The sequence below is a fragment of the Ceratotherium simum genome, chromosome 4, assembly GCF_057802395.1.
Source record: "Ceratotherium simum simum isolate JZ-2026a chromosome 4, ASM5780239v1, whole genome shotgun sequence".
In the NCBI taxonomy this organism is placed as follows: domain Eukaryota; kingdom Metazoa; phylum Chordata; class Mammalia; order Perissodactyla; family Rhinocerotidae; genus Ceratotherium; species Ceratotherium simum.
The window spans coordinates 3,234,041-3,253,848 of record NC_141903.1 but is presented as its reverse complement, the minus strand read 5'-3'; the positions used below and the strand labels follow the sequence as shown (position 1 = coordinate 3,253,848).

Below are 19,808 nucleotides of genomic sequence, written 5' to 3'. Positions count from 1 at the left end.
TCTTAAAAAAAATATCAACTTGGGCCAGCCCTGGTGGCCTAGTGGTTCAGTTTGCCACGCTCTGCTTTGGCGGCCCAGGTTTGGTTCCCAGGCACGGACCTACACCACTTGTCAGTGGCCATGTGGTGGCAGCCCACATACAAAATAGAGGAAGGGTGGTGACAGATGTTAGCTCAGGGCAGATCTTCCTCTGCAAAAAAGAAAGATAGGCAACGGATGTTAGCTCAGGGCAAATCTTCCTCAGCAAAAAAAAAAAAAAAAAAACTAGAAAAACATGAACTTTATTGAGATAATTTACATACAATAAACTGCATACAATCAGACACCATGTAACAACGTTTTGGTCAATGAAGGACCACATATACGAGGACAAGGGAGGTCCCATAAGATTAGTACCATAGAGCTGAGGTGTGTGGTAGGCTATAGAGCTGAGGTGTGTGGTAGGCTATATCATCTAGGTTTGTGTCAGTATACTCTATGATGGGCACACTATGACAAAATCGTCTAGTGAGGCATTTCTCAGAACCTATCCTGTTCGTTAAGTGATGCATGATTGTATATTTAAAGTGTATAGTTCAGTGTGATTTGACAAATGTATATACTTCTGGAGCCTCCACCACAATGAAGATATAAAACATTTCCATCACTCCCCAAAGTTCCATGTGCCCCACTCCACCGCTGGCCCAGGCAACTGCTGACCTGCTTTCTGTCACTATTGCTTTTGCCTTTTCCAGAATTTCATATGGATGGAATCCCAGAATATTTGTGCCTGGCTGCTTCTGCTCAGCATGTTTTTGAAATTTATCCATATTATTATGTGTATCAGTAGTTTGTTGCTACACAGTATTTCATTGTATGGACATACCACAATTTGTTTATCCAATCTCCTCTTGATGGACCCTTGGGTTATTTTGATTTTTGACTATTATGAATAAAACTGTTATGAACAATTATAACAAATCTTTTTGTAGACACACATTCTCATTTCTCTTGGGTAAATACCTAGGAGTGAAACTACTGGGTTTTATGATAAATGTATGTTTAACTTTATAAAAAACTGTGAAACTGTTTTCCAAAGTGGTTGTGCCATAGTACATTCCTACCATTAGTCTATGAAATTCCAGTTGCTCCACGTTGTCAAAAACATTTGGAATTGTCAGTCTTTTTTTTTGTGAGGAAGATCAGCCCTGAGCTAACATGGGATGCCAATCCTCCCCTTTTTGGCTGAGGAAGATTGGTCCTGGGCTAACATCCGTGCCCATCCTCCTCTACTTTATATGGGACACTGCCACAGCATGGCTTGACAAGTGGGGCGTCAGTGCGCACCAGGGAACGGAACCTGCGAACCCTTGGGCCGCCAAAGCAGAGCATGCACACTTAACTGCTGCACTACTGGGCCGGCCCCTGTCAGTCTGTTAAATTGTAGCCATTCTAATGGGTATGTAGTGGTATCCTGTAGACCACCTTGAAAGTGTACAGGCAGTGCTCCATACTTGAGATCATAAAAAAGCTTCCTAGGTGATTCTGCTATGAGGCAGCTTTCTGATATGTCCAAAACATTATGTGTGGAATGGACACAAGGGATGGATTGATCCTACTTATCGTATAATATATTAACTGTGAACTCATTAAAAGGTGGAGTGTCTATCTAGTAATAGCATCTTTGGTTTAGAATCATGACCTGGCCAAGATGCTGAACTAGCACAATACATAGGTCTTGCCCCCGAGATCACCCCAGAGGAACAATAGAAAGAAAATGAACAAAAGCTTTGACACAGTCCTGGGAATCTAGAAGGCCATGCATATGCCTAGGGATATGTTCATGCCCAGTGCTATGTGCATGTTTAGGAAAGACCTGCAAAGCTCTAAGCTCTCACCACTGCCTACTTGGAGGCTGTGCAGGAGGAGGAAGTAAAGGCTAAGATAGAGTTGTAAACTTGGCTGAGTGTTGAAGGCATGTCCCAACACACACACACAGCTGCTTGTCAAAGCTGAGAGACTACTTGGTTCCAGGCATTTAAGGAGATGTCTGTCTAATCATTAGATGATCACCGAGAGCTAACCAAGCAGAGATTACAGCGATTATGCATGACTTTATCAAACAACACGGGGCCGGCCCTGTGGCTTAGCAGTTAAGTCCGCGCGCTCCGCTACTGACGGCCCAGGTTCGGATCCCAGGTGCGCACTGATGCACCGCTTCTCAGGCCATGCTGAGGCTGCGTCCCACATACAGCAACTAGAAGGATGTGCAGCTATGACATACAACTATCCACTGGGGCTTTGGGGAAAAAAAGAGGAGGATTGGCAATAGATGTTAGCTCAGAGCCGGTCTTCCTCAGCAAAAAGAGGAGGATTAGCATGGATGTTAGCTCAGGGCTGATCTTCCTCACAAAAAAACGAACAAACAAAAAACCACAGACTTTACAGAATTCTTTCAGAAAAGGCACTATACAAACAACAAGAGAAAGCAACAACAACAAACCACGAGGAGGGAATATAATTTCCAAAGTTGCCACATCATATTATTTAAAATGTCAAGTTTTCAAGAGAAAATTATGAAACATGCACAGAAAGAGGAAAGCATGCCCATATACAAGGGGGGAAGAAAGCAATCACTAGAAACTGTCCCTGAGGAAGCCCAGATGTTGGCCTTATTAGACAAAGACTTTAAATCAAATGTTATAAATATGTTAAAAAAAAAAAAAAACTAAAGGAAATCGTATGTAAAGAGCTAAAGGGGCCGGCCTGGTGGCGTAAGCGGTTAAGTGTGCGCATCCCACTGGGGAGGCCCGGGGTTTGCCGGTTCGGATCCCAGGTGTGCACCAAAGCACCGCTTGGCAAGCCATGCTGTGGTGGCATCCCATATAAAGTGGAGGAAGATGGGCACGGATGTTAGTCCAGGGCCAGTCTTCCTCAACAAGAAAAGAAAAAGGTGGGGGGGAGGATTGGCAGATGTTAGCACAGGGCTGATCTTCCTCACAAAAAAAAAGAACTAAAAAGCAAAGCATGAAAAGGACGTCTTGCCAAATATAGAATATCAATAAAGAAAAATCATTGAAAAGAACCAAATAGATATTCTGTAGTTGAAAAGCATAAGTAACTGAAATGAAAAATTTACTAGAGAGGCTCAGCAGCAGATTTGGGCAGGCAGATGAAAGAATCAGTGAACTGGAAGATCTGTCAATTGAGATTGTAGTCTGAAAACCAGAAAGAAAAAAGAATGAAAAAAATGAAGAGAGCCTCAGGACACAATCAAGCATACCAACATATGCAAAGGGGAGTTCCAGGTGGAGAGGAGAGAAAGGGAAAGAAAGAAAATCTGAAGAAATAATGGTCAAAAACTTCCCAGATTTGATTAAAAATAATAACAAAAACAAACCCGACAACAATCTACACATCCGAGGAGCTCAATGGACTCCAAGTAGAATAAACTAGTGAGTGCCATACCTAGACACAACAACCAAATTATCAAAAGACAAAGACAAAGAGGGTGGGGGAAATGGGTGAAGGTGGTCAAAAGGTAGAAAATTCCAGTTATAAAATCAATAAGTCCTGGGGATGTAATGTACAGCATGGTGACTATAGTTAATAATACTGTACTATATATTTGAAAGTTGCTGAGAGAGTAGATCTTAAAAAGTTCTCATCACAAGAAAAAAAATTGTCATTATGTGTGGTGATGGATGTTAACTAGACTTATTGTGGTGATCATTTCACAATATATACAAATATCAAATCATTATGTTGTGTACACCTGAAACTATATAATCTTATGTGTCAATTATACCTTAAAAAAAAGGATTCAATTCCCAATGAACATATAGAAATAAAAAATATGTATATACTTAATAGCCTCAAAATATATGAAGCAAAAGTTGATAGTATTACAGGGAATTCGATCAGTTTTTCATTATAGTGTGAGATTTGAATACACAGTTCTCAATTATTTATTTATTTTTTGTGTGAGGAAGATCAGCCCTGAGCTAACATCCATGCCCATCCTCCTCTTTTTGCTGAGGAAGACTGGCCTTGGGCTAACATCTGTCCCCATCTTCCTCCACTTTATATGGGACGCCGCCACAGCATGGCCTGACAAGCGGTGCCTTGGTGCGTGCCTGGGATCCGAACCCGGGCCACCAGCAGTGGAACATGCGCACTTAACCACTACGCCACAGGGCCGGCCCCATCAATTATGAATAAGTAGAAAAAAAAATCCAGCATGAATATAGGAGATTCAAACAACACAATTAACAAGTGTGACCTAAGAGACATTTACAGAGTTCTGCAAACATTTAGAGAAAATGCATTTTTCTCAAGGACATGTAGAACAATCAAGTACCAGATCACCTGAACACATTTTACAGAATAAGTATCAAAGAGTAAACATCACACAAGACATGACCTTTGACTTCAGTGTTATTGGTAAGAAGTTAATAAAAAGATTTGTAAACTTAAAATTGAATGATAATGCAGTGGTTCTCAAACTTTTGTTCTTGGAATCGCTTTACACTCTCAAAAATTATTCTGGAACCCAAAGAGCTTTTGTTTGCATGGGTTATATTTATTAATATTTACTGTATAGAAATTAAAACAGAAATTTGAAAAATATTAACATCAAAATAATAATTTTAAATATGCCATTTAAAAGTAATTTAAAAACCCATTGCACGTTATCATAACACATATTTATGAAAAATAACTATATTTACCAAAAAAAAAAATTAGAAGTGGCCTTATTTGTACATGTTTGCAAATCTCCTAAATATCTGGGCTAATTAAAGACAACTGGAGTCTCACATTTGTTTCAGCATTCAATCTGCTGTGGTATCACATGCATCATGTAACCTCTGGGACACTCCATTGCATAACTGTGAGAGGATGAGAGTGAAAAAGGCAAATAATGTGTATTATTATCAAAGTAGTTCTTACTTTGCAGATCCCTGAAATGGTCTTGGAGATCCTCAGGGTCTGGATCACATTTTTGAGAACCTCTGTGATAATGAACAGTATATATTAAAATTTGTGGGATACAGTAAAAGTTGTGCTTGAGGGAAATTTATAGGCTTAAATATTTATATTAATAGAGAAAACAGTTAAGTATCTGTCTTAAGAAATTAGAAAACAACATAACAAACCCCAAAGAAAGCAGAATAGAAAACAAGAGAAGAAGGGACTCAAACAATACTGTAAATGAAAAGGGAACATAATGATAAAGATTAAAAAGATATTAAGAGGGGCTGGCCCAGTGGTGTAGTGCTTAAGTGTGTGCACTCTGCTTTGGGGGCCGGGGGTTCACAGGTTCAGATCCCGGGTGCGGACCTACGTACCGCTTATGTAGAGGAAGTAGAAAAAAGTAAAAAAAGAACTTTTTTTACTTTATGTAAAAAAAGTAGAGGAAGATGGGCATGGATGTTAGCCCAGGGCCAATCTTCCTCAGCAAAAAGAGGAGGACTGGCAACAGATGTTAGCTCAGGGCTAACGTTCCTCACGAAAAAAAGATACAATAACCATATGTCAACAATTTTGAACACTAAGATGAAAGAGACAAACTCCTAGGAAAATATAACTCACTAGAACTAACCCAAGAAGAAATGAAAAGCTTGAAGTCCTATATAACTTTTAAAGAAATTGAAGCAGCAATTAAGCATCTTCCAACAAAGAAAATACAAGGCCCAGATGGTTTTATAGGTAGTTACCAAACTTTCAAAGAACAGATTATCCCAATTTTATGTAAAAGGGAAAGAAGAAATACTTCCCAACTCATCTACAAGGCTGGTATAACCCAGATACCAAAACCAAAGATATTATAAGAAAAAAATGAGGGGCCAGCCCAGTGGCGCAGTGGTTAAGTGCGCGTGCTCTGCTGTGGCGGCCCGGGGTTCGCTGGTTTGGATCCCGGGCATGCACTGATGCACTGCTTGTCAAGCCATGCTGTGGCGGCATCCCATATAAAGTAGAGGAAGATGGGCGTGGATGTTAGCCCAATGCCAATCTTCCTCAGCAAAAAAGAGGAGGATTGGCATCCCATGTTAGCTCAGTGCTGATCTTCCTCACAAAAAAAAGAAAAGAAAACAATGACAGTCACATTTTACTCCTGAAAATAGATGCCAAATTCATAAATAAAATATAAGCAAATAGTGTATAAAAATTATAATACTCCATGTCCAAGTTGGATTTGTCCCAGGTATGCAAAGATAGTTTAATGTTAGGAAATTCATAAATATAATTCAACATATTAACAGATTAAAAGGGAAAAAAATGACTTCAATAGATGCATAAAAAGAAGAGGATAAAATTCAACACCTATTCAAAATAACATGTCTTAGTAAGTTAGGAATAGAAGGAAATTTTCTTAACCTTGTAAAGAATAAAAGAAAATAAAAGAATAAAATAAAAAATATAAAAAGAATAAAAAAATGTAAAGATAAAAAAAAAATAAAAGATAAAATAAAAACCTAGACCAAACATTATCCTAGATGGATAAGTAGTATAAGCATTCCTATAAACTGGACAAGTATGCCCACTGTCACCATTTGTTTTCAACCATGTATTGGAAGTCTCACCCAGTGCAATAAAACAACTGGCATTATTTGGAGAAGATATGATTTTTTACATAGGAAAAACAAGAAACAAAAGGTCTGCCTACAAATTATTAGAAAAAATAGAAGAGTTTAGCAAGGGGGTTGATAAAAGATTAATATACAAAACTCTGTATTTTATACACCAGCAGCAAAGAGTAGACAGACAAAGAGAGGTCACTATTTATGACAGAAAGTTTCAAATATCTAGGAATAAATCTATTGATGTACAAGATCTATACAGGGGAAATTATAAAACATGGAGAGGTATACCATGTTCATGAATAGGAAGATTCAATAATATAAATAAATTCTGTTCAGATTCACCTATAGATTCAAGTAATTCCCATATCAAAATCCCAACAGAGTTGTTCATAAAATGTTTAAACATAACTTTAAAATTTCAATAAAAATAAAGGTCCAGAAATGGCCAGAACTCTTCTGAACAAGAAAAAACAGGCCAAAGGAGACCTTTTTTTACCAGATATCAGAATGTATTGTGAAGCTCTAGTAATAAAGCAATGTGGTACAGGAACAGACAGACAACTTGACCAGAAGAGTAGACATAAGAGCCCAGAAACAGCCCTGCTCACTTTTAACTTTGGTTATATAACAGAGGTAGCATGTCAGATCAATGGGGAATAAAGGGAGCTAAAAAAATGTTATTCACATGCAGAAAGGATGAAACGTGATTCCTGTTTCAAACCACATACAAAAATCAACTCCAGATGGATTAAGGACTTACATGTCAAAACAAAATGTTAAAATATTTATTAGAAAATGCACATGAATATCTTGTAGACCATAGGTGTGGGAAGAGATTTCTTAAGACACAAAAAGAACTGTCAATAAAAGAAAAGATTGATGTAGCTGACCATGCTAAAATTAAAAACTTTGATTCATCAGAAAATATGTAAAGGAAGTGAAAGGACAAGTTATAAACTGGATGAACATATTCACAACATAGCTGACAAAGGATTAGTATCAAGAATATATATATGGGGCTGGCCTGGTGGCGCAAGCGGTTAAGTGTGTGCACTGTGCTGTGGCGGCCCAGGGTTCGCCAGTTCAGATTCCAGGTGCGCACCGATGCACCGCTTGGCAAGCCATGCTGTGGCAGCATCCCATGTAAAGTAGAGGAAGATGGGCATGGATGTTAGCCCAGGGCCAGTCTTCCTCAGCAGCAAAAAAAGAGGAGGATTGGCAGATGTTAGCTCAGGGCTGATCTTCCTCACACACACACAAAAAATATATATATAAAAAAATATATGTGTATATGTACAAATGCACATATATACATACACACATACATATACATAGACACAAAAAACTCCCACAAATAAATAAGAAAAGCAGTAGTAACTCAATCAAAAAATGGGCAAAAGAGGGGCCAGCCCGATGGCGTAGTGGTTAAGTTTGTGTGCTCTGCTTCAGCAGCCCGGGATTCGTGGGTTTAGATCCCAGGTGCAGACCTACACACCACTTATCAAGCCATGCTGTGGCAGGCGTCCCACATATAAAATAGAGGAAGATGGGCACAGATGTTAGCTCAGGGCCAATCTTCCTCAGCAAAAAGAGGAGGATTGGCAACGGATCTTAGCTCAGGGCTAATTTCACAGAAGAGGAAACACATGGCCAATAAACATGAAGAGATGTTTCACATAATTTGAAATCAGGGAATGGCATATCAAGATCATTTGCTGATTCGAGGGAACACCATTTTACACCCCACTTGATTGGCAGAAATGAACAGTTGTTGATGAGGATGTAGACCTACAGAATCTCTTATACACTGCTGGTAGGGTGCTAACTTGTGAACTACTGTGGAAAACAGAAGTCATTATCTCTTAAAATGGAGGATGAACGCAGACTCTATGATTAGCAATTCCACTCTTAGGTATATTCTTAAGAAAAACTCTTGTACATGCTCAACAGAGACTTATACAAATTGTTCATAGCAGCCCTGTTCATAATAGCAAAAGACATGGAACAAGCCCAAAGCACATCAACAGGAATGGATGAATAAACTTGTATATTTATACAATGGGATATTATAAAGCATTCAAAACAAATGAACTTCAGTGACAAGCAATATGGATGATCCTTAGTAACAACTAGAATAAATAACATGGGATTCAGAGTGATGGTTACCTGGGGTAAGGGAGGCAAGCAGATAGGACTGGGGGCAAACCATATGGATAAAGGCAGGTTATTGTCAAGGTCCTAACTTTTATTTGGGATGATGGCCTCTTGGATGCTTATGACATTAATAAAAGTAACTGATTAACTGATCAACTAAAAGAGGGTGACACAAGGACAGATGATGAGTCTTTCAGGAACCAAGGATTACACAATCTAACTATGGGCACTTCAAATAAGACAAAGAAAGAAACAAAACTCAGGACGATGCTCCACTGGCTTGTTTGTCTTCACTTAACACAACACACTCCCTTCCTCCTCACAGGACTAATTCCCCTCATCCTCCCAGACTCAGCTCTCCTCAGACTCACCATCCACACGAAGCATCCACTGCTTGTCCCATGCTCTTCTCCGCCCTTCTGCCTGGAGCCCCTTGTGCAGTTATAGAGCTGCGAATGCACTACTTCCATTAACCCCTTCTCCACGCCAATGCGAGCAGGTGTCTATGAGTCTCCCTTCCCCTGTGGCGAACGTGTCCAGGGCAGAGGCTCTGTCTATGTGTCACCTGGGCATATAATGATGGTTTGCTGAAAACACCAGCCCTCACCCTTAATGACCTTCTCTGCCAAATCTCAACCATCTTGCCAAATCCTGACATGTTTCAGTCCCCACTTCAAATTTGCTCTTTTTTCTTTTTGTGAGGAAGATTAGCCCTGAGCTAACATCTGTTGCCAATCCTCCTCTTTTTGCTGAGGAAGATTGGCCCTGGGCTAACATCTGTGCCCATCTTCCTCTATTTTATATGTGGGACGCCTGTCACAGCATGGCTTGACAAGTGGTGCGTCGGTCTGCACCCAGGATCCAAACCTGTGAACCCCGGGCTGCCGAACCGGAGTGTGTGAACTTAACCACTACGCCACAGGGCCGGCCCCTCAAACTGGCTCTTTTTTGAGAAGTCACAGTGAGTTGTTCTTCCCCTGTTCTCTGTCCCTTCCTCTTCTTCCCTGTGCCCATACCCAGATTTAGGTCTTCTCCTCTCTTGCCTGAACCAGTCTCCCTTCCTCCAGTTCTTTCTCCATACTGATTGCCAGAGATCCTTCTAGAGCGTATTTCAGATCTCATCTTTCCCCAGTTATAACCCTTCCATGGTTCCTCACTGCCCTCAGGATCAGTCCAGACTCCTTGGCTCTTTCTGATGAAGCCCCTGGTGACCACCATGCTCTCCTCACCCACCATGTGACTGCTTTCCTGGTGCCACCAAACATGCTGTGGCTTCTCCTGCAACAGAAGGATCCACTTCACTTAGGGAAAGCTCTCCACCCTGTACCCCAAGGACAGGGAGCCATGCCCTCCTCTAAGCTCCTATGGCAGTGTGAACCCTGCCCCAATACCATTCACTACCCAAACAGACCGAGTTCCTCACGCATCTTAGTCAGCTCTTTGGCTCCAGCACCTGGCACAGGGCCTGCATACAGCAGGCAGCTTCTGCTGGGATGGACAGAGGGCCTCTTGTATTCTTTCCATAGATTTTATAAGGCATGATCTCTGTGACAGCTTTTGGATTGATGCTAATTTTAAAGAGGTTTTGTGTATTTTTTCCTCTGATCTGTGGTAACCCTCCAAGGATGGCATCTTAGAAGTCTCTGTGCTGGGCACAGTGCTAGGCCTGTGGCCTCTGCTCATTAAGAAAAGGAGACTCTCTGGGACCCAGCAGAACCCATGGCACTCCCTTGCCCTGGAGCCTTCACTCACCGTGTTGAAGTACTCGACGCTGGTGGCTTCAAATGCCCTCGCCACAGCTTGGGTTGTGGCCACGCAGGCTACAGGGTGGCCATTGCCAATGGACTTGCCCATGGTGACAATGTCAGGGACAAAGTCTTCCCCCTGCAGCTGGAAGGCCCAGAAGTGCTTGCCTACTCGGCCAAAGCCCACTTGAATCTCGTCCGCGACAAAGACCCCTCCGGCCTTGTGGATGTGCCTGTGGCAGAGGACAGATGGCTGATGGGGGACTGTGGTAAGAGGGATCAGACCAGGAGCTGGGAGGTCTTGGGACTCTGAATCCTGGATCTGCCAGCAGTATGGTGGGGGCCTTAGGCAGATGGCTGGCCTTCTTGGGGCCACTATTTCTTCAGGGCTTTGTCTGAAAATCCTGGCAAACAGGCCAGGCTGAGGTTGGAATTTGGAACAAAGGTTGGAAAACCCCATTACAGCCCTGCCCTCCTTGGGGCAGCCCCTCCCACCTACTTACTCTGCCACTTCCAGGAAGTAGCCAGCAGGGGGAATGATCTGCCCTCCCACACTGGGCAGAGACTCTGCGAAGAACGCTGCAATCTGTGGATGAGACAGGACTTTGCGAACACTACTGTGGAGGTGCTGAGTGGCAAGCTCAGTGCATCCTGCTAATGTTGGTTTAAGCAGGAGGAGTTACTGACTTCGCTACGCCCCAACTTTGGGCTCCACATCACATCTGAAGTCTGTGATTCAGTTTTCTTTCAGGCCCCAAACCAACTGTCACCACCTGGATGCCTCCAGACCGCTTGTACTTAGCATGCCCCAGACAAAATCCACTGATTTCTCCCCCGTAATCCTGTTCCTTCTCTGCCCCCATCTGGTGACTCCCATCCCTCCCACCTAGGACAGAAATCTGGCCCCCATCTTTGGACCAGCCCCCTCCTTTTTCCATCAGTCAGCACAGCCTCTGACTCTACCTCTGTAACATCTCCGCATCCACTCTCCTCCACCTGGACGCTCCTGCCTCCTGGCAGATCTGCTGGTTTCTGCCTTGGCCTCCTGCAGACGCCTTCTAACTGGACGCCTCTTCCAGTCCACCCTCCACTGGCTACCAGGGTGATGCCTCAACCCGGACACTAAGCTCATCGCTGTCGTGTTTAAAACCCAATCACCCCTTCTGCTCACAGCCATGACTTCCAAACTGTGTCCTGCCTTGGAGCTGCTTCAGAGGCTCTGCAGGGATGCGGGAAAGGCTGATGGGGTGGGAAACCGGTCTCTTACCTCTGTTGCCATCAGAGCAACCTCTTTTCTGGTTTTATGTAAGGGGGTGCAGAGCCTGAAACGTACAGGCCAGGCTCCCCTGGTCTGGCTCTGCCAACCTTTCTGGCCTCGCAGCCTGCCTGACTTTGCTGTACATCCTGTGTTCAGCTGTCACTCCTTCAGTGAAGCCTTCCAGAGCCCTCAGACCAATCGCTAACCACCCCCCTCTCCTGTCACCTGAGCCACTGCCCTTCCAGGTACGACGCCTCTCTCTTGTCTCTGCACCTGCCCTGGGTCGGCCTCACAGTCTCCCCAGGTCACCTGCCCTCAGGCTGGCACCATTCACACGCATCCCCAGGTCTTATTACTCTCTTCTTAAAACCCTTCAGAGGTTCCCCGTGGCCTCTAGCCCCTCAGCACAGCACTTGTGGTCATCTGGCATATGGGTCCTGCCCGCCTCCACCTGGCCCCACACTGACATGGTTCTTCACCTCTGTGCGGGCTGCCCTCTGTGTAGGATGCCTTTCCTCCTCTACTCCCCACCCCACCTTGAGTGGCTAACTCCTGCTCAGCTTATATTACTTAAGTCAGGTAGCACCTCCTCCCAGGGCCCTCATTCACACCCACACCAGTCCGGCCTGGACCCCTGGACTCCTATAACGCCCAGGACACATCTCTGTCTAAATTCTCCGCTGAGCACGTAACCCCGCCCAGATTCCCAAAGGGCAGGCCTGGTTCCCACTTCTCTCGGGGTTCCCAGCCTCTAGCACCCGGCTGGCAACAGAGGAAGCGATGTTCACTGTTCTATTCAGTGGACCCATGCAGATGCGGTTACCTTCCTGCCCTTTTCCTGTACGCTGTTGACCACGTGTTTCACCTCACTGGCATAGGCCACAGCTGGATTGGGGTGGTCCTCCCGGTAGGGGCCCCGGTAGGTGTCTGGGAGAGGTGCCTGTGGGGAGTGATAGTGCCGTGTCACCTGGGCTGAGGGGCGAGCACCGACCTGTTGTCCACTCGGGCAGTGCATACCACATGGACCCACTCCTTCTGGCCATCCAGGTCCCGGAACTTGTAGGGACTGATGTCGATCAGGGAGCTCAGGTGACCGTGATAAGCACTGTGGGGGAGAAGGAAGGGGGCTCAGGCTCAAGGGGCACGGACTCCCCAGCCGGGGAAGACACAGGGAAGACCAACCTTTCTTTTACAGCCTCCGAGTCCCAGGGCTGGGAATGAGCACATGCCTTGGAGTCAGCAAGACTTCCTGCAAGGCTGCTGACTAGCTATGTCACAGTGGCCGGTCATTTAACCTCTCTGGGTTCAGTTCTCTCCCCTGCAAAGTGGGGGGTTTCTCCTTCAGGGTTGTAATGAATCTTTTTTTTTTTGAGGGAGATCAGCCCTGAGCTAACATCCATGCTAATCCTCCTCTTTTTGCCGAGGAAGACTGGCTCTGAGCTAACATCTATTGCCAATCCTCCTCCTTTTTTTTCCCCCAAAGCCCCAGTAGATAGCTGTATGTCATAGTTGCACATCTTTCTAGTTGCTGTATGTGAGACATGGCCTCAGCATGGCCGGACAAGTGGTGAGTCGGTGCGCGGCCGGGATCCGAACCCGGGCTGCCAGTAGTGGAGCGCGCGCACTTAACCGCTAAGCCACCGGGCCGGCCCTGTAATGAATCTTATTTTTTTTTTTTTTTTTTTAAAGATTTTATTTATTTTATTTTTTCCCCCCAAAGCCCCAGTGGATAGTTGTATGTCGTAGCTGCACATCCTTCTAGTTGCTGTATGCGGGACTCCGCCTCAGGATGAACGGAGAAGTGGTGCCTCGATGCGCACCCGGGATCCGAACCCGGGCCACCAGCATCGCAGCGTGCGCACTTAACCACCAAGCCACAGGGCCGGCCCTGTAATGAATCTTAAATATGATGATGCTCTAACCCTTCACCTGGGTCTTGTGCATGGCAGATAATCGCCACAATGGGAGCTAGTGTCGGAACAGTTTTAACACCTAAAATGCAGGACCAGTTCTTACCACCTTACAAAGCATTCTCTGCTCCCCAGAAGCTGCCCTCCCAGAAAAGAGGCCCGGGGGAAAGAGCCCCCTGGTGTGTGTTGGGGATGTCTCTGTGGCCAGGTCCTCATCCTTCCTGCCCAAGGCACCTAAAGTCAGAGCCTCACTCATCCCAACAAACAGCAGGCCTAGGCTTCTGGGAACAGCACTTACTGGTCTAATACAACCACATCCCAGTGTCCTGTGTACTGGCGGGCCAGCCTCAGGGCCAGGTCATTCGCTTCAGACCTACGGAAAAGAAAAAGGGGGCACTGCTCAGACAGCTGTTCAAGGGCTTTCTCTCCCGGATACGTGCTTCCTATGGAGAAAACCAGAGGGAAGGAGGAGCCCTTCCAGCAGCAAGAAGATTCTCAGGACACCATTTGTTAGTTATTCACTTATTCATCCAGTAAAAATTTATCAAACATCTTCTATGTGCTAGGACCTGGGGGGGAAAGCAGTAAGATAGACAGGCCCTGAGCCTCCTGAACTTATATTCTAGTATGTGTCATGAAAGCCAAAAAACAAAGAAAGAATGAATGATCATTTTGATACGTGCCCCAAGAGAACCAGACGGGGCCCTACTTTAGATAAGGGGGTGTTATGGGCTGAATTGTGTTCCCCAAAACTCATATATTGAACCCCCCCACCCCCAGTATCTCTGGATAGGACTGTATTTGGAGAGAGGGCCTTTAAAGAGGTGATTAAGTTAAAATGAGGCCATCAGGGTGGGCCCTAATCCAATCTGACTGGTGTCCTTATAAGAACAGGCAATTGGGACACACAGACACAACGGGTATGCACGCGTGAAAAAAGACCATGTGAAGACACACCAAGAAGGTAGCTATCTGCAAACTAAGGAGAGAGGCCTCAAAGAAGCCAAACCTGCTGACACCTCAATCTTGGATTTGGGCTCCAGGACTCTGAGAAAATAAATTTCTGTTGTCTAAACCTTCCCGTCTGTGGTATCTTGTTATAGCAGCCTGAGCTGACTAATACAGGGGTCAGAGAAGGACTCTATGAGGAGGAACCACCTGAATCCTCAGGGGGAAGTTTCCAGGTAGAGCAAGCAGCATGCGCAAAGGCCCCGAGGAGAGGGAAAAGAGCTCCGTGTGCTCAGGGAAGCGAGAGAGGACAAGGGAAGCCAGGGGCAGTGCAGGAGAGGAAGTGGGGAGACGTGCAGGGGCCATGTTCACAGGGCCTTGGAAGAAGCCGGGATTTTCTTCTCACTGCCATGCAAAGCCACTGAGGAGGTTTAATCAGAGAAGGGACATGATTCAGTTCCCATCTGAGGAGGAAGACTCTGGCTGTGTGGGTCCAGTGGAGTAGAAGGGAATGAAAGTGGAAGTGAGGAGCCCGAGAAGGAGGACATGCAGGTGAGAGCAGGTGGGGCCCTGAGGTGGAGCAAGGTGGCCAGAGGTAGGAGACAACCTGGAGATAGATGAGGCAGGACTGGGAGGAGGCCGTGTGGTTTCTGCCTTGAGCAGAGACGCAGATGGTGCTGCCATTTACGAGCTGAGACAGGGTGGATGTGGCAGTAAGGGGGGATGATCTCTTGGGAAGGTCTGGGGGAGGTGCCTGGGAATGTCAGGGAAAGCCAGCCATGGTCCCACACCAGGTGTTGGCAGATGACAACCAACTCTAGACTGTCTTTTGGACACGTGACATTGGAGATGTTCTAGAAGTCAAGTGGGCGGTTAGAACTTTGAGGGTGGGAGGCATCTGGGCTTGAGACACAAACTTGGGAGTTACCAGCACATGGATGGTATTTAAGACCATGGAAACGGATGATATCACTGTAGGGAGAGGGCTGAGAGAGGACAATGGCATGGGACCAGCCTGGGAGGAATAGAGAAGGAAAAATCCACAAAGGAGACAGAGGAGGAGTGGCCAGAAGCTGGTGGGAAACCAGGAGCACACAGTGTCCTGCAACCAGGACCAGAAAGCACTTCCAGAGAGAGTGGTAACTGTCAGTATTGCTGAGAGAGTAACACAAGGGCAGCAAAGAGACCACTGGATTTAGCAACATGGAAGTCACTGGAATCCACAGAATCAATCTGGTGCAATAAGCCAGCAAATGTCCCTTTCTCCACTGCCAAGGAAGCACTAACTCCTAGACCCAGCTCCCTACTCTTCCCAGAGAGGTTCCAGTTCTGGTTTCCCCATCTCCTATGTGGATGACCCTGGGCAAGCTAGCTCCTTTCTTTGAACTGCTGTTTCCTTATCTGTAAAATGAAGATGGGAAACTCCACTTCCTAGAAATTACTGAGGGGACAGATGAATGTACTTCGTAAAAGGCAATGATAATGAGGGCGGCCCGGTGGCACAGCGGTTAAGTGCGCATGCTCCGCTTCGATGGCCTGGGGTTCGCAGGTTCACATCCCAGGCGCGCACCAAAGCACCGCTTGTCAAGCCATGCTGTGGCAGCGTGTCACATAAAGTAGAGGAAGATGGGCAGATGTTAGGCCAGGGCCAATCTTCCTCAGCAAAAAGAGGAGGATTGGCATCGGATGTTAGCTCACGGCTGGTCTTCCTCAGCAAAAAAAAAAAAAAAGGCAATGATAATGATAATAATCATTACTATAATCCAAATGCCACGACCTATGATTTGTTGGAATGTTCTCTCCCAGGCATGCTGGGCTGGTTTTGTGTACACACCATCATCTGCCATTTCTGTCTCCACTGCCACTCCTAGTGTGGCACCTAACAATGTCCATTCTTGCTCTCCCCCAGCCCAATCACATCATTTGCCTGATTAAAACCCTCCAAGGGCTTCCCAATGCTCTTAGGATAAAAACAGATTCCTCTCTTGGCCAATAAGGCTCTGGGTGATGGGCCCTGCCTCCCTCCCCAGCGTCAACTCACACCCTCTCCCCTCCCTCACTGGCTGCCTTTTGGTTCCTCAGGTGTGCTGAGGTGCCATGACCCTTCCAGCCACAGGGCCTTTGCACAAGCTGTTCTGTGTGGTGACCAGCCTTGACAAGAACACTTCTGAGGGAGTGGGCAGCACACTTCCTTCCTCCTTATCTAGTTATCTCCTAGTTAGCTCTTAGCCTAACACCATTTCTTGAGGGAAGCCTTCTCTGATCCTCTCAGAGCAGGCCATGTCCCCCACAAAACTGGATCTGACAGAGTAAGCCCAGGGTCTACAGCTGGGTGCCTGGCACAGTGAGGGCTGCCTCTCCCCAAGTCCCCACTTGGTCGGCTACACTAGGCTGTGCCCAGGTAAGCAACTCTCTTCTTTGTCGTCTCACCCACTTGCCAGGGCCTGGCTGTGGTCCACTTACCCTGAATTCAGGAAATAAAACACACAGAGCTGCTCCGGCAGGGTCTCTGACAGCCTCTGCGCGTAATCCACGACGTTGTCGTGCAGGTATCGGCTGTTGGTGTTCAGCACCTGGTTCTGTTCGTGTGCTGCTTGGACCACGAGAGGGTGGCAGTGCCCAACTGGAAGAGGGCCATCTCCATCACACAGCCAGCTCTGCTCAACCGATCCCAGGGGGCCTCCCCCAGCCCCAATCTGCAAACCCGGCTGGAGGAGAAGCAGTTATGGAGGGAGAGGTGGAGAGGAAAGAGGGGAGTCTGAGGACAGAGGCGGGAGACAGAGATGTCAGTTCTGGAAAGAGAGACCTGGAAAAGGGTCCCTGAGATTCTGGCAGAAACCCTATCTAGAAAACCTATGTCTTCTTTTTTTGTTTTGTGAGGAAGATTGGCCCTGAGCAACATCTGTTGCCAATCTTCCTCTTTTTTTCTCTGCAAAGCCCCAGTAGATAGTTGTATGTCGTAGTTGTACACCCTTCTAGTTGCTCTATGTGGAGACGCGGCCTCAGCATGGCTTGATGGAGTGGTGCGTAGGTCGGCGCCCCGGATCCGAACCGGCTAAGCCCGGGCTGCCGAAGCGGAATGCATGAATTTAACCACCACACCACCGGGCAGGCCCCGAAAACCCATGTCTTAAAGGAAGCTTCTTGAGGCCTTCTGCTTGACAATATGAGGGGTGTGGGGTTTGGGGTATGGAGGGGGGTGTGAGTGTCTGTTGGTGGGCTTGACGTCACCAGTCAGTGGGGGCTGGAGGTAATGCTGATTGGCAACGGCCAAGGATTATGACAACAGCGAACACTGAGAGCTCAAGTGCCAGGCACACTCAAGGCAAGTTGCACAAATTACTTAATCCTCCAAAACACCTGGAGGTGAGGACCTAGTACTATCGTGTCTATTTTGCAGGTGAGCAAACCGAAGCACAGAAAATTAAGTGAGCTGCCCAAGATTACAAAGTTAGTAAGTGTCGAGGACAGGGACATGAACCCAGGTGGTCTGGCACTAGAGTCCCTGCTTTTAGCTGCTTCTTCATTAACCTCCAATTTGCCTGCTGAGTCACAGACTCCCTTTCCTTCCGTCAGCTCTGGCCACCCCACCTGGGTAACTGAGTTCCTACTTCAGTTTCCTTGCCCAGTACCTGAGATGGTCACTGGGGCTGAAGCCCTGCCATGACCCCCAGCACATGGCCAGGGCCCTGCTGCATTGTTGGTCACGGCTGGGCCGACTGCTACTCTCTGAGCTCGCCATGGTCTCAGGTGGAATTGGACCCCCAGACCTAGGTCTCTGATTCCTGCCCCGTTTAGCAGAGCTACCGCTTGGAAACTTCTACAGCCACACCACAAGGACTGGGCCTTCTCTGACATGGATGCTGGGTAAGCTGAACCCAAGTCCCCCGCACCTTTCTGCAACCTGAGGATCGATCACCCTTGGACCAGGTTCACAGCCTGGCCCTCCTCTCCTGCCCCGCCAGCCTGAGGTACCATACTGACCGTGAGCCACATTGTTGATACAATCGATGTATTCTGCCCCCTGTTCATCGTACACGTACTGTCCTCGGCCCCGGACAATCTTAATAGGATCCTCAGGAAAAAAGAGTCTGCAGGAAGAGCTGTGGGGACAGGCAAGGAGTGGACAGCCATGTCTGAAGACCTGAAGGGAAGGTCCACCCATCACTGGCCTCCCCCACTCCTTCCCAGTTTCTGGAAAGGACAAAAGCTTGAAGAGCAAGATGTTGCTTCCCTGCCTCCAGTCCCCCGCTCCATAGGTGGCTGGAACGGAGGAAAAGGATGGGGTAAGAAGTTGCTAAAACTTGAATTGTTTAAGTCATTTGAAGACTAAGTGGCCTCATTCATTTCCGTACGTGCCCGCACCAGTCCCTGGGGCCGGGAAAAGGTGGCCGCCCCAGACCCACGGGGGCTCCCGAAGGCAGTGTTTCCTTACTGGGATGGGTGTGAGGGAGGGCACCCCCACCAGGCAGCTGCCTCTCAGCCAGACACATGGCCCCGCTGGGTGCCAGCTCTAAGCTCTAGTCAGAAGCTGCCTCTCCCCCTCGTCCCACCGAGAGCCCTCTCACAGGTCACGGGGGGCCTTTCTTCAAGGCTGCCTGTGAAACGACCCCACCGCCACCCTGCGTCTGAACTTTCGATCCCTTGCGGGGTCACTCTCAGGGTAGGCCTAGGTCCTACTGGCGGGCTGCCAGTGGGAGCTCCTCCCCGGGGCGGGGGCAGAGGCTGTAAGAGCCAGGAGTGGGTGGGTGGGTGGGTGTGTGTGTGGCGGGGGGCGGGGAGACGGCGGGGGGAGGGGTGCGGCGGGGGCGGGGAGACGCGGGGCGGGGGTGCGGCGGGGGCCGGGGAGACGGCGGGGGAGGGGTGCGGCGGGGGCGGGGAGACGCGGGGGCCGGGGTGCGGCGGGGCGGGCCGAGGGGCGCCTGGGGCCGACGCAGCGGGGAGGCGGCTGCGCCCGCCCTGTCAGGAAGCCGGGAGCCGCGGCCCGGAGGAGGCCAGCGGGGTCGGAGGCCGCGGGCTCCGCGCCGGACGTGCGTGCGTCGTGCGTGCGCGCCCCGCCCGCGCCGCCGCCTCGGTACCTGAGCAGCCGCCGCCTCAGGGCCAGCGTTGCGGCCTTCGCGCGCCCGCCCGCCGCCATGGCGCCGGTCCGGCCGTTGGCGGGGACGCGGCGCCGAGAGGCCTCCCTCGCGGGCTCGGCCTCAGGCCCCGCCCCGCCGCGGCCCCGCCGCCC

At 47.8% G+C, this 19,808-nt stretch overlaps 1 protein-coding gene across 6 annotated transcripts in view; it reads right to left on the bottom strand.

Annotated features, from left to right (window-relative positions):
* The window catches only part of PHYKPL (5-phosphohydroxy-L-lysine phospho-lyase), a 28,162-nt gene extending 8,409 nt beyond the window's left edge, over nucleotides 1-19,753 (bottom strand). For 2 of the 6 annotated variants that reach the window (XM_087429265.1, XM_087429266.1), the window contains exons 1-7: nucleotides 18,563-19,286; nucleotides 17,042-17,201; nucleotides 13,929-14,003; nucleotides 12,738-12,825; nucleotides 12,544-12,660; nucleotides 10,966-11,048; nucleotides 10,470-10,695 (exon numbers count right to left, since the gene is read on the bottom strand). In XM_087429265.1, coding sequence (XP_087285391.1) covers nucleotides 10,470-10,695; nucleotides 10,966-11,048; nucleotides 12,544-12,660; nucleotides 12,738-12,825; nucleotides 13,929-14,003; nucleotides 17,042-17,201; nucleotides 18,563-18,743 — 930 coding nt within the window. In that variant the 5' untranslated portion in view covers nucleotides 18,744-19,286. Of the gene's footprint in view, nucleotides 1-9,088; nucleotides 9,996-10,469; nucleotides 10,696-10,965; nucleotides 11,049-12,543; nucleotides 12,661-12,737; nucleotides 12,826-13,928; nucleotides 14,004-17,041; nucleotides 17,202-18,562; nucleotides 19,288-19,656 lie in introns of those variants that run through there. The other 4 variants (XM_087429267.1, XM_087429269.1, XM_087429270.1 and 1 more) reach the window with 4 other exon arrangements.
* Between the last annotated feature and the right edge of the window lie 55 nt (nucleotides 19,754-19,808).